Source organism: Corvus hawaiiensis, chromosome 7 (assembly GCF_020740725.1).
Source record: "Corvus hawaiiensis isolate bCorHaw1 chromosome 7, bCorHaw1.pri.cur, whole genome shotgun sequence".
Taxonomy (NCBI): Eukaryota; Metazoa; Chordata; class Aves; order Passeriformes; family Corvidae; genus Corvus; species Corvus hawaiiensis.
Genome location: NC_063219.1, coordinates 12998625 through 13013184, shown reverse-complemented (window position 1 = coordinate 13013184; position 14560 = coordinate 12998625). Strand labels below are relative to the sequence as shown.

The 14560-nt window shown below is 41.2% G+C and overlaps 1 protein-coding gene across 5 annotated transcripts in view; it reads left to right on the top strand.

Annotated features, from left to right (window-relative positions):
- FAM126B (family with sequence similarity 126 member B) overlaps positions 1-14369 on the top strand; it is a 68867-nt gene extending 54498 nt beyond the window's left edge. For all 5 annotated transcript variants that reach the window (XM_048309217.1, XM_048309216.1, XM_048309220.1 and 2 more), the window contains 12 exons: positions 726-757; positions 1993-2050; positions 2941-3125; positions 3734-3832; positions 5300-5409; positions 8209-8341; positions 8733-8829; positions 9992-10138; positions 11313-11484; positions 11771-11832; positions 12532-12650; positions 13260-14369. In XM_048309217.1, the coding sequence (XP_048165174.1) occupies positions 726-757; positions 1993-2050; positions 2941-3125; positions 3734-3832; positions 5300-5409; positions 8209-8341; positions 8733-8829; positions 9992-10138; positions 11313-11484; positions 11771-11832; positions 12532-12650; positions 13260-13346 (1301 nt within the window). In that variant the 3' untranslated portion in view covers positions 13347-14369. The remainder of the gene's footprint in view (positions 1-725; positions 758-1992; positions 2051-2940; positions 3126-3733; positions 3833-5299; positions 5410-8208; positions 8342-8732; positions 8830-9991; positions 10139-11312; positions 11485-11770; positions 11833-12531; positions 12651-13259) is intronic.
- Positions 14370-14560: the final 191 nt, after the last annotated feature.

The window sequence follows — 14560 nt, the reverse complement described above, 5'->3', positions numbered from 1 at the left end:
TGTGGTAGTAATGTTGACTTTTGTGAGCTGATACAGGCAGGCTGCTGGAGCCACCACAAACTCAGAGCCAGAATGCAAAGAATAAATTTATTTTTATTATGTTCCCGAAGCAGCACCTGGGCAGAGGCACATGAGTGGAGATGTAGGCACTTAGTGGAGATGCAGGCACCCTTAAGATTGGTCCAGTGCTAGAGAATCACCAGCCTGCTGTTCACACTGGTTTATCAGTGGTTTTGTACATGTGTGGTTTTCCCCCATGCTGTGATCTTCACTGTGTTCTGATCTTCTCTGTACCAGGGCAGGGCGCTCAAGCCTGTCTGCTAGGGTGCCTCCAGGCCTACCAAGCACCCACGTTATCTATACACAGATGTTTTACTTCTCAAAGCATACACAGGGTAAACAGCAATAGACATGGTGTATCTTTTTTTCTACATTGCTAGTTGGGTCTTTGCTATCCCCAGCTGCGTGGTCACTTGAGCGTATTTACAGCTCTCCTTGCCAGTCTTCTACTTCTAACCCATTCCTCTCAGCAACTCTCTTTGTTCTCTCCTTGCCTACCTGTGAGGAACTAGAGGCTTCCCTCATAGGATTAACCATCCAGGGAGCTGATATTCTGGTGCAGTGTACCTTGGAATAGTGAATGCCTGTTTATCTAATGGACCCCCTTGTGCCGCCATGTTGAAAATATGCAGTACTCTGTACAATGCTGTTTTCTTTCTTTTCAGAACGTTCAAGTTCAAACAAAGTGCAGCAGAGGGTGAGTGATGACTTTACATTGTTTGGATTTTGTGTCTGGGTTTTTTTCCCCACTTGAGAAACTTGAACTGGCCAATTCCTACAGTTTTGGAAAGAAAGGACCTTGAAAAGCATAATCCACAGTAGAGATGTCTCTTCTATTCCAACCAGACAGGAGTAACTCAAGTGAGAACCATTAATCAGGACTATGGGGTTGGGAGTCAGTGGGCAAATAGTAGGTTTGACAGCTTAATTAGCATGAGTGGAAGCTATTTCCTTGAATCACACAAGTGAGGATGCTAGACAACCCCCTAATACACAGTTAAACTCATAGCTTTCCAGTTTCTCACTAAAGGAAGAAATAGCCCTAATTGTAAGAAATGCTGTTAAAACAGGAGTTCAAGAACTGCAATGCTGTTCAGTTTCTTACTTACCATTTGTTTATAAAAAATAAATTGGGATAATGGGCAGATGTAAGTTGATGTTGTGCTTTGTGACACTACAGAGAGATACAGTCCAGAACTGCCAGTTGTGGCTATAGAGTGAAAGAGTTGGCTTTCTAAAATGGTACAGCATCATAGCAGAAATGTATGCACAGCTTTTCTGGTATAAGGTTCCAGGATGAGATACACCTGAAAAAGACATGCTGTTTGGGGATGCCATATTCACTCCTTGATGATTTCACATCCACTTTGTCAGGATCAACAAAAGTGTTTCCTAAGTATTGCAGACTTGATCCAGTGTCTGAGTCAAACATGTGCTTTACACATGGGTAAGGAAGATGTGCCACTACGACTTGATGAGCCAAGGCAGCTCTGGTTCCTTTGCTGTACTTCTTCTGGGCTTAGTATCCTGAGTGGTCTTCTGTCATTCTAGTAGTTGTTTTCTTAGAGGACTTCCAGATGACTTTGAGTCGACAGCATGATGTGGAAAGTGACTGCTGTGGGGACTGAAGCATTTCCAGTTTTTCATTGCTTTGGTTGGACTCTTCCTGAGGAGCCAAGATTGGCGCTGTGGTTGGAGGTTTCACAGTTTTCTACCCTCCATCTTGAGGTTAAATAATTAAGCCCCTTTTCGAGCTTGATCCTGTCTCCCTCTGAATGTCAAAATAAGAACTCTCCATACTTAACTTTGCTTTCCCAATTTCATGTGGGCTGAAATAGTTTGGAAATGTAACCTGTCTTTGCTTGGCAGAGGGCTGTTTAAAGGAGAGAGATGTTTCTTCTTCTAATGCATGTTTTTTCTTTGCTGTTCCAGAGTAAAAAGAAAGAATTTGTGTCCACCACACCTTGCAGACTCAGAAAGAGACTAGCAGGTAAAGATCAGCCTTTGCAGTCAGCTCTCACAGTCAGTGAAGCACTGTGTTCAAGGGAGAGAGTTTTCCTGTTGAGCTTCTGTCTGTGGTAGCAGTGTGACTAAAACAACCTGATTCACGCTGCAGAGAGTGTAGAAATGTCCTTAAGGAAATGTAGGTAGACCTTCTCCCTACAACTGATTGCTGCTAAGGTGAGGAGTTGGAAGGGTTAGAAGCACCAAGTTACTGAACTTCAGTAACATGATCAAAAGAGACAAAACTTTGAGTAATCGAACTTATGTTGACATTTAATGTGGCCTAATTGCTTGAACCAGGCATAAAACTTTTTGATGATGGCTGGGACATCCATGTCAAAGTATTTCCAGTAACGATTGGCTAAACGTGCTCAGAATGAATGCAGTGGAGAGTTTAGTACATGGTGTTCCATCTTCTATTTCTTTTGTGTTGAGAGACCAAGACTGAGCCAGATTTTGTCGGTGCTCTTCAATTCAGCAGTGCTAACAGAGGTATCTTTCTACAACTTTGTTTTGCAGAGTGTGACATAGAGGATACTCAGCCTGCATAATTGGCATTTGGGAAAACTGACATAGAGATGCTAAGAGAAATAGGGAATTCCATTGTCCATTTTTAGTCTCTTTCTATGGTATGATTATGTTTCTTAGCTGGTATCAAGGTATCAAGCTTTACTTAACAATACTTCGTGATTCTAGAACTGCAAAAGAAATTGCCATCTGTGTTTGCAGTTCTACTAAGCATTGGTTTTACCTTTCTGTGAATATATTTAGGATTCATGTGCTTGAAAAACATCTAGAGAATGTGTGTGAGATGGTGCAAAAGGAGTTCTGTGTAAGAAGTCATTCCTAGCTTTTAACTGTAAAATTATGCTCTAGCTCCAGATCCCTATTTAGAAAGTGAGAGTGAGTATTCAGCTTCTTGCTCAGAGGAGGAGGATGAGGAAGATCAGAAAGAAGTCAACATTGTTTTATCAAGTCAAAAAACTCCGGGAAAAACTAAGGCTGCATCTACACCTCCTCCCAGAAACAGCCTAGCCAAAAAAATTAAGGATCAAAAGATGGTGAGTGTGCGAAAATAAACCCCTGAGCTAGCAAACATGAAGGGATCTATAGTGACAATAAGCTGTTAGTGACCACACCTGACTGTGGGGAAGAACTGCTAAACTCATTTCAGATCAGACCAGCTGGGCTGGCCTTTGCTGTACTTTAGCGTAATCCCTGTTGGACAGGCATCATGTGAACCTGTGTGCTAATCCAGTTTGTAGCATTAGCAGCTTCAGAAGGAGAAGTCTAAGACGTCCATGGAGCAGGAGACCTTGTATTGAGACAGGATGAAGAAATTGATTCCTGTAGCACCAAAAGGAGCACACATTACTGTTCTGGCTTGGTGTTCAGCTTAATTGTCTTACTTCCTTCCAGCACCAGGGATCCCCACACCACCTAAGAATTACTGTTACGTTATTTCTCTCAAAATCTCTTTTCTGCCTCTCTCTTGAGGAAAGAATCATCTGACTAGGTTAGCTTTGGCAGAATGCTGCTATAGAAGCTATTTTTGCAAATACCTTCTGTCTTTCTATTCATCCTTGCTTTATGTCTCATATTGGCCATCTTAGGGAGAGGGTAGCTTGATAGCAGGAGGAGTGTTGCTGATCTTGCTGTCCTTTTGTAGGGCAACCTGGTGGAGGAATACTTTGAAGCTCACAGTAGTTCCAAAGTGCTCACTTCAGACCGAACACTGCAGAAGTTGCGGAAAAGACGATTGAATCAGGTACAGTTCCTAGTGAATCACACAACTCTCACAGTTCTTGATTTCTTTGATGAAGATTTTCCTCATCAAAATTTCCTGATGTTGCTATTTTCACTTTATTTCTGCTGATTACAGGGTCAGTGGTAACACTGATTTAGGTAGCAATTTAAGCAGTATGTTTTCTACCGCTTCTCTGAGCAGGGACAGTGCCCAGTTGTTTGAACCTGGGACAGTAGGGATAATGCAGGGAGAAGGCACTATCAGGTGAGCTCACTGCTGAAAGCTGCAGTTACCAGAAAAGGTTTAAGTTTGCTTTTGGGGGAGGAAAAGAGGGAGAAGCAGAATTGTAGAGATTTGCTTTAAAACATCATTTTTGTCAATGAAATGGTAGGGGGAATTACAAACTGTCATGGCTATTTATGTGTAGAGGAAATCAAGAGAGCTGATTTCATCTGAACATTACTGGGTCAAGCCACTTGCAGAACTGGGACAGCTCTAAATGTTGTCGCCTGGTTTGTTAGATGTACTTTGTCCCTTCGCAGTTTCTAGGAGACAGGAATGGTCTAATTGTGCTGACTGTATTACTTTACTTTTCTCCATATGTCACTTCCACAAGACAGTTCAAAGCAAGCAGTTGTACCCTACAAGGACAGGTGTTGGGGAATTGTGTAGAATACCTGGAGCTCTTGTGTCTGTGACTGCTTTTTATACCCATTTGTGTTTTAAAAGATGGCATATATGCAGACTGCCTGATGCCTGTTGTTGTCTGGAGTTGCTGCCCAGAGAAACATCTGGATTCTTAACAAGTTCTTTTGTAACAGCTCTGGAAGGAAATCAAGGCTTACAGTGTTAAAGCTACTCCTGGCTTCAAAGTAGTTGAAGGCTTAGCAGTTCTGTCTCTCAGTACTTTGTCTGATACATTGCAGTTGCCTTCCAGTGTAAACTGTCTTCTACTGCAAGGGAGTGGGAAGCAAAGCTGTTAAAATTGAAGAGGAGAGGCCATCAACTGCAAATTATTTCCTTTCGGCTGAATTTTTTTTTTAGATGGTGGGGATTTTGAGCTTTCTCTTGTAGTGACAAACACCTGAACCATTGCTAAGCATGTTGATTGGAGCCTTTGTTCCCATTAGCAGGGATGTGATGTTGTATCTTCTTGGTACAGTGCTTGGTGCTGTGTCTGTCCATTTTTCCTGTAGTGGTTTTCCCATACTTGGCAGGAAGAGAAAAATGCATGCTGTGGGGTCTGTTCTAGTCCTAGTCTAGGTGCCGTTTCCCATACTTAATCTCTGCTTTGTGTGTCTAGTAGCAAAACTCTGCTTAGGGGGGGTCTTCAAGGGAAGGAAAAAAAAACTAACCATAAGCTGAGTGCACTGACAATGAAAACTATTCTGTCTAGATAAGGGAGCTTGCTAGAGGGTGTTTTAAGAACTCCAGGTATATCTCTTGTTTCTTCTCAGCTTTGAATGACTGTCATCTTTCTCAACACAGCAAACACTGCATGATCTTTTGAAAAAAGCTCCCCTTGCCTATGCTGCTGAAATTAGAGACCTTAACCAGCAACATGAATCCTTGTTTTCCAAGTGGATGCTGCAATTACAGTAAGTATCCAAGGAGAATCACTGAAGAAGCTTAGTAAAAAGGCACTGCCAATAAACTTGCCCTCATGTCGGTAACATCCTGTAGATGAATTAAGGAGCGTCTTTTTTTCTTTGCTTAATTTTAAAAGTAGGTGACATTAGCTTAGTTCAGTGCTTCCTGTAGACCAAATCAGATCTTATTAACTCCTTGAACTGAATGTCTGAAGTGCAGTGAAGTTGCCTTCTACCTGGCTAGTTTGCCTGTGCCTCTCTAAACCAAGCTAGAGGGCACTCACAAACAGGGAATATGAATAATGAAAGAACAGGGAAAATGAATTGTGAGAAAAGTGTCCTTTGTGAGGAATCATTTTTGTTTACAGCAGCAAGTTAGTAGTGAGTACCCCACCACCACCATCTTCAGTCTGTGGCTGTCTCCAGTGGTGTAGCAGTTAACTTTAAATGCTTGTGGTACCTAATGATCTGGGCATGAAGAACCTTAATGCTTTTAGAAACACTGGCAATATAAATTTTATTTGGCTTTGTGTGTATCTTCATGGGAAGGAGAAAGGTGAACATTCAGGAAAGCAAATGGAACTATAGAGACCTTGTGAGATTCTGAAGCACCTTAAAGAAGGCAGACCACCAGCTCTGAAGTTAAGTGCTGAGGCTGGAGCCAGTATTGGTGAGGAGAAAGCCCCTTGGGAAGTGTTTGCAAGGGAGTGGAGTTTAAGGAAATTTGTGGTCCCTGAGGAGGGACAGAGAGTATGAAAAAGACATCAGCTTTGAAAGTTGGAGAGTTGCAAGAGGGGGAGTTCTCTGTGGCTTGGTGATCTGGGCAAATGATTAGAGATGTATGTGGCAGGACAGAAGGAACAAATCCCTAGATGACAGTGAAGGCAGTGACAGCTGTTGAACACTTTGCCTTTGCCCAGTGCTATTTGAGTAACCTGATACTCTTCTTTCTGATCAAGATAATGCTTTTCCTGCTTCTCAAACCTAAACAAAGCTTTGTGATTCCTCTGATAACCCACCCCTGAGAGTAAAGACATGCTTAAGATTCAAAAATGCTCATTGGTCGAAAGGAATGACAGAAGCCCGAGGGTCCACAAACAATCAGAGAGTTTTATTAGTAAATCATACACTTGGCATGGAAATTGGTATGTTAGTCCCTGACCTACTATATAGGCACACGGCACTGGGGGATAAAGGGGCAGGGTGAAGGGAAAAGAGAAACTGAAGAAGTTAATTTAAAAGAGGAGAGATTAATTAAAAAGCGAAAAAAAGCTCACCAGCCCTTGCTCCACCGCTGAGCCAGCTGAGGGGATGCTGATCCTGGATTCAGCATTGATCCAGGTGATTGATCCAGCTGTATTTGTTCAGCTGATGAGATGTCCAGGGTCTGAGGGGCACCGCCTGGACTTGTGCAGGGAGGTTGCCTTTTTATGGACAAGGTTTCTCTGCCCCAAAGACAGGTTTCTCCTTTTCTATGCTAATTATTTATGTACAGTCTGTTCTTTTAGACCTTTCTGGAAATGGGCCAGAGGGCTTTGGAGGTCTTTGGTAGTCCCAGTCCCACCTTATAGTCCACGTCCTCTTGCTGTCAGTCATTCCTGTGCTTGCACTGTACTTTGTTGTTCTTCTTCTCATGGAAAAGTGCTGCCTTATCTCCACCTGGGCCCCCTTCTCCAGCCAAATTTTTCCTCACAGTGTTAGTACCGGTAGTCCTTGGTTATTACCAGCAATTCTTATCTGTTACTACTTGGTTGGCTTCACAGGCACCTGGCTATTGGTGTTTGAGACATACTGTCAGCCAATTACCTTCTGGGAATTGAGAGCTCAAAAAGATCTCACTCTGGACCACTGCTTGTAGTGTTAGAGAGTGGGCTTTAGTATGCATCAGCCCCCCATAATGGAGAGCTCAAAGGGTCTCACTTTAGACCACTTTTATAGGGACACAAGACAGTGGGCTTTAGACAGAGTAATTTTTTCATCCTGGCCACAGTTTGAGTCAGTAACTTTCTTTGAAGGTTCAGCAACCAAAATATTATTCCAGTTGGATTGTTATTCAGGTAAGAAAAGTAAGTTTTATGGCTGCTCATTAAAAAACGGGTGCTCAATAGACAGTTCCTGGGAACAGACAGTGTTTCTGATAAGCTGGAGAGGTGTTTAGTCTAGATGCAGTTCATCAAGGCTGAGGCCTAATGAGCATTTCCCGTATCATAGGGATGATAGAGGCCTGAGAGAGGGTGAGAGATGCAACTGAAGTCAGCTTTTCTGGGTCTCTACAATTCCATACCATGCTCTCTATGCTTTCCTGCCTCTTTTTCTGTGGAACAATTAGGATAAGAAATATCCATGAGTATAGAGTAATTTTGCTTTGAAATTGTGCCTGAGGATCAGAGTGGAAAACCAGTATGAAGACTTGCTTTTTTTTCTTGTAATTACTGTGACCTTTAGTAAACATGTAATATAATCACTGGTGAGGGGATCCATGTGAATGTTGATTACCATTTTGTACCTGAAGTTGTAGATCTAGTATTCTGTTCGTAGTCAATAGCATTTTCTTCCATAGATATTTTGCTAAATTTGTGAACCTCTAGACTGCTAAAATGATTCTTTTTCTAGGATGCATTTGCCAGGTTTCAGATTCCTTGTAGCTAATCTTATTTATCAGCTGTAAGCTTAAGGTAAGCCTGGAGTTGACAAAACGTGAAATTTTTAAAACCAAGATTGCAATGGATCATTTTGCTTAATGAATGTATGGACCTAAAACCAGACTTGCGCTTTTTTGATTCAGTGTATTTGCTCACTTTTCTGCAGCTTGGGTTTCAATGTTGTGCTTTATGGACTGGGCTCAAAGCGTGATCTGTTGGAGAAGTTTCGTACCTCTCTGCTCCAGGATTCTGTTCACCTGGTGGTTAATGGATACTTCCCCAGCATCACTGTGAGATCTGTAAGTGTGGGAAAAGCTTGTGGGTTTATGTACTCATCCTGTGTTACAGATACCTCTAGAGTCTTTCAGTGTAAAATGTTACGGAAACCTGCTCCATCCGGTAGCAACAGACTCTGAATGAAGAACAGTTCCTCTGTCTTTTAATATTTGATGAAATTATCCCATGCATTTTCCAAGGATTCCAATACTTTCTGTCATTAATAGATATTCACCACTCTAAAGCCTTGTTTTATGTCACTGTTTTGAAAAGGGGTATAATTTTTTTGATTATGTCGCTGTTTTAGGGCTTTTATGGTAAAAATCAGATTGTCTCTCACAAGGCATTCAAAGGCAGATTTTCTGCACTTCAGTGTCAGAGCCCTTCATAAGGAGCTCCCATTCTGTTTTTCAGATTCTCAACTCCATCACAGAGGAGGTTTTGGACCATACAGGGACCTTCCGCAGCCCCCTTGACCAACTTGAATTCATTATTAAAAGGTTTAAAGAAGGTAAAATGATTAACTTTATGCATAAAAATGTTAGAGTCTACTTACTGTTAAGAGAGCCTGGACATTTTCTTTCCTTATAATTTTTATACATGCAAGTTACAGTTTCTTAGTGTATTGTAGCTAGTGTACTTTCTTGCTTGTAATTTATGAAACATATATGAAAACATGCATGCACCAGGAATGTATGTGTACATACATGTGTAACAACCCCAGGTAATCTGTTACCACAAGACAGTGTTTTACAGCAGGACAGCAGGTTAGAATTGATTTCAAAAGCAAAAAGGCATTGCCTCACAGAACACTTGCTGAATTATTTCTGAATGTCTGCTTCACTGCCTGCATATTCATACACAAATTGCCATAGAATCTTAATTGTGCATGGCATTAGTGTTTCAGTGTTTACATTCTGTTTTTCATCATTACCTTGTGAGTATTTCTGGTGTGACTAAGGTAACAGTAGTTCCCACCTGAATGTATGTATGTATGAGTGTAAGTCAGTCTTGCAGTACATTATAGCTGATCTGACTGATTTCCATTGGCAGGCAAGTATGTATTGATTTGCACAAAAACTAGTTACAGTTCTAGGACTTTTTCTGGACTTAGGAAACAGTTGTTCCCTGGGATAAGTACAGCAGCAAGAAGCTAGCTGGAAATTTTACCATCTGTCATTTGCATTATCTGAGCTAGGTCTCTGTAACTTTTTTCCAGAACTCGTTAAAATTTTCAATGAAGTTACTATGCTTTGGATCCAACCTTGAATAGAAAATGCATTTTTACTGTGAGGAGGAGCTTAAAGATCCCAGTTGTGTAAATCAAAAGCAGCTGAAAAAACTGTGCTTAGACTTCCATTCTAAAATATATTTCAGTGACCTTCAATTGCAAAAAAAATCACAGCTAAAAGGAGAATTCCTGGTAAAGCTGTGAGCAAGTGGAAAGTGGATTATAACAGAAAATCTTAAATTGAATAAAATGTGATGACAGTGAATTGAGAAAAACCCTTTTAGGTGCTCAGAAACACCCAGTATAGGTTCAAACTAAGCTGTACAAGGAAGATGATACTGGAGTGATGGAATAGATTTGTACTGTGCTGCACTGGGAATGGGAAACCAGCCTGTGTGCAGTTTCTTTGATTGGTTCACTGCTGTTTTTTCTGACCTTGCAGATTCATCTTTAGAGCTCTATGTCCTCATTCATAACCTGGACAGCCAGATGTTGAGAGGAGAAAGAAGTCAGCAGATCCTTGCACAGTTATCCTCCCTGCCTAGCATTTACCTCATTGCCTCTATCGATCACATCAACGCTCCTCTCAGTGAGTTCCCTTGGGCCTGATCTAGAAAAGAGAAGGATCTGTGTTCTGCTTTGGGGCTGCTAAGCATGTTTCATAAGTTCATGTATTGCTTACTGTGTGTTGCCGTTACTTAGTATGTATTACTGTTGATGTGTAGAACAGATCTGTTGATGTATGTATAGTCCTGATTGGGAGTGTGGCTGTGCTGAACCAAAACTGTATAAAGATACTGAGAAGTACCACTAATCGTAATATACAAATAGACTCCAGGCTTTTGGCACCCTTTGATTTTAGGAACTTAGTGAACTGGAGATTGGATGTTATGTCTGTCATTGCATCTAAACAATTTTCTTTTATCAGTCAGTGTTGTGGGCAAAATGGGAGCTTTAAACAGTTTATTAGAGAAGCCTTCTGTTGAGCCAGGAGGTGCAGAAAGGACCCCCTTCCTTTCTAAACTCCTTCTCAGAAAGGATTTGGGTGTGGCTGGAACCAGTCTTAGCCCCAGACTTAGTTGCTGGTTTATGTTAAAGGATTCTATAGGTGTAATTGAACCTTTGTCTCACAGAATTAAGGATGGCAAAGCAAATACACTTAAATAAATTACTTACTTATATTGATTATGATTAGACTAAGAGATCCTAATCAGAATTATTTACTACACAGTACAGGTAGCAGTAACTGTTAGTGTAGTTCACTCTTTTTGAAGCACTGTTGAAGCAGTTATATTAAAGCTAGTAAAAACAATACAAGTAGAGATTGATATTACTCACCCATACCAACAACCATGGGCAGATATCTTTTGCTCAGCCTTTAGGAGTAACCTTGAGGGGCGTCCCCACTCAAGGGAGGAATCTGCACACCCTCTGAGAAGAATCTTGTTTGAGCTATTTTACCCCCTCTCTAGGCAGAGCATCCAGCTACTGCCAGAAATTGTTTGCATACTCCTAACTCTGGAAGGAATTATAATGTATCTATGAAGCTGCTGTGGAAAAGGGATGCCTGCAAATGTTTTGTTGCAGAGAATTTATCTTAGTGGAACTGCAGTTATCAGGGTCTGTGTAATGTGATTTTCACAAGCATACATTGTTTCCTCAATCCTACAGCAGAACTACGTGCATTTTAATATTGCTTATTTAACACCTTAGAAAACATAAATCTCCCAATTTTGTCTGCTCTTTCTTTTTTCTCTGTCTAGTGTGGGATCAGGCAAAGCTGAGTCTTTATAACTGGCTTTGGTATGAAACAACCACATTTAGTCCTTATGTGGAAGAAACATCTTATGAGAACTCACTTTTAGTACAACAGTCTGGATCTTTGGCTTTGAGCTCCCTAATGCATGTCCTGCATAGCCTCACTCTCAATGCTAGGTAAGACACTCTTACACTTTACAGTAGCACTTGCCAAGGACCCAGTCCTTACAATCTGTGTTTTCTGATAAGAGTGTTCGAGATGAAGATGGTAGGACCTGGGTTCCAATTGATTGGTTACTTTAATTTAATGGCATTTGGGTAGCAAACCTTGTCCAGTGATGAGGTTCACAACCAGGTCTTTGTGCATAAGGCAAAATTAGTTAATATTTTCTAATGGTGGGAATTTTGGGTTGTTTTTTTAATTACTATTATTTTGATTTTCCCCTTTCCTCCTTTCTCTTAGGGGGATATTCAGACTGCTTGCTCAGCACCAGCTGGAGAAAAAGGACAATCCGTCTTATCCAGGTAAGTACCCACCTTTTCTCATCTGTTTGGGGTGTTGCTGTTCACAGCATCCCTGAGTTTTGGTATACAGGTTACATCTCCAGCAACAGAAGTGCTGGGACAGTTGGCTCAGTGAGGCTCAGTGTCATTCTAGTGGCACTGTGTCTGACTCAGACAGGAAATCAATGGACTGGCTGGTCCTGAAGGACTGCCTCTTACATGCTTAGACATGACTGAGACCATTCCTGGGGAGCTGTGGAGTAAAAAAAAATTAAAATGAAGACTATGAATTTGCATAACTTGCACTTAAAGGTGCTATCTAAATGACTTCTGATGTACCCCTGCTTTCTAGGATACATGTGGAATATTCTGTCACTGTCTGTATAGGTGTTGCAGTGGTTACAAATAACATTTTAATGGTAAAGAAAGCAAGATAGAGGAGTTGGAAATTAAGAGAGATTAACCATTTTAGGAAGTGCATTTAAAGTGCTGTTAAAATTCCATTAGGCAGCAGGGTGACTGGAATGTTAATTCCAGCTGTTTTTCATTAATTACTGAAGCATTACTTTGGCTGTATACTTGCACGAGCTGATGTTACTGTAGCCACTGTGGTCTAAGCCAAAGCAAGACTTTCAGTTGGATGATATGTGGTGTTATACCTGGAAAAACCTGACAATCTTACTACTTCAGTTTCTTGTTCCTCCCTTTTTCTGTCTCCAGGGCTGTCTTTCCAGGACTTTTACCAGCAGTGTCGGGAGGCTTTCCTTGTGAACAGTGACTTGACACTCAGGGCGCAGCTGACAGAATTCAGGGACCACAAGCTCATCCGGACCAAGCGGGTGAGTCCAGGGAAGAATTCTGGATGTTCAGCCACTTCAAGTAAAAAAGATGCTTACTTGCTACTAAGTGAGGCTGTATTGTTTTAAGCACCTAGGAACTAGCAAGGGGCTGAAATTCTGTAATTGCAGCTCTTTCCATGCCTCCAATTTGTCAACACCCTTTACATGGATAGAGGGCTGTAGAAACACAGTGTGCTTTGGTTATTCAGCAGCCTACATATCTTCTTCTTGAAGACTGTGAGAAGTAGCAGACTGTGGAGCCTGCCAGTCTGCTTCCAATAGTATTACCTGTATTTCCGTAAGGAAAGAATGCAGACTTGTCATGATAATGGAGCAGTATAGCAGTACAAGATATGGGAACACTGTGTTGAGGAGCTTTGTAGTGTCAGACAAGCATAACCCAGCAGAAGATTTCTCACTCAATGACTTTTCTCAGTATTTGTGCATTGCCAGTGTTGCTCCAGTGAAATATTCGAGGTTTTCAGTAATTCCAAATGCTGTCCAGATGTCATCCAGACTGCATATAAATGCTAGCATTGCAGTGCTGTCTAGTGGCTTGCCTGGCACTGTACACTGGTGTTAACAATGTCTTTGCATGTCTGTTCTCAGGGAGCTGATGGTGTGGAATACTTACTAATTCCTGTCGATGACAGTACCTTGACTGACTTCCTAGAGAAAGAGGATGAAGATGTGTAACATCTCTGTGTCCTCAGTGTCTACAGCAATTGCTCTCAATGGTTGCTGGAGAGGGGCCTATGCTCAGGTCTCTGTCTCCAGCCTCACAGCTGCTGCACTGATAAGTAATAATTCTGATGAATCTTGCTCGTTGTTCAACTACTTCAGGTAGTTTGGAATGATGACTTCTGTAAGCAAGGCCTCTCTTGCACTCTAGTTGGATTTGTCTGCTTTGTCTCTTAGCTCAGACAACGCCTCCTTCCTGTCTGTGCAGCCAACCTTACAGCCAGAAAAACAAACTCAGTGAGACTGTGCCTTCTGCCCTCTACCTCAGCAGACATGAGGGTTTTATTGGAGCAATTTACTTGGGAAGGGCAAATCACAAGGTGGTCAAGAGCTTTAATTTGTACTAGTGGTGCAACTTTTCTCAACTGAGTGCTATCCAGTACTCCTTTACCATTTAGACAAAACTAGCTTCCAGTGTATGAAGACAAGATTTATAATGCTATGAGACCTGCCTTGACTGCATGAGGAAAGGAGCATATTGGTGGGTTTGGGATGCTGTGGGTAACTTAGTAAGTTCTGGCAATGAAATTGAAGGACTTACCCCAAACCCACATCCTTTTATAAGATTTAGATAATGAAAGTTATGATGGACTCAAGTCATTGCCTGCTACTTTTCAAGGTGCAGTCCAGGAATATGAAGGGGCTATGAAGCTCTTTTGTTTATTTTTTTAAAGCTTGATTGTATATTTGTATTGTTTACATCAGGAGTGTCCACTGATCCTGGAGGAGGCCTTAAATGCCACTTAAAAGCTCTCCCTTTTTTTAAGCCCTTAGAGGTTGGGAGACTGCCGAAGTTTGACATATTTTCTTCAATTCTTTTTTTTCTCAGTTATGTGGGAGGAAGCTGTATAGTTCCATCATCCATAGTCTGCCAGCCAGACTTCAAGGGACTCTGTATGTCTAATATTTGGTAGCTGTGTTACAGCTCAGTGTTTTAATAGTTCAAATCAATCAAATAAAGTACTTTATTAATTTTCATTAGCTTGTCTTGTCTTCCACAATCTTTTTATGTTATAGGAAGATAGAGATCCTTGTGGCAATTATGCAAAATCTTCATTTTCATTGTTATGTCAAATATCTGCACAGAAGATTTCAAACTAGTTAGTAGAAATATTTTACATAGTTTCTTATACCAAAATCAAGAATTGTTTGCCTGCCTTTTAATATCA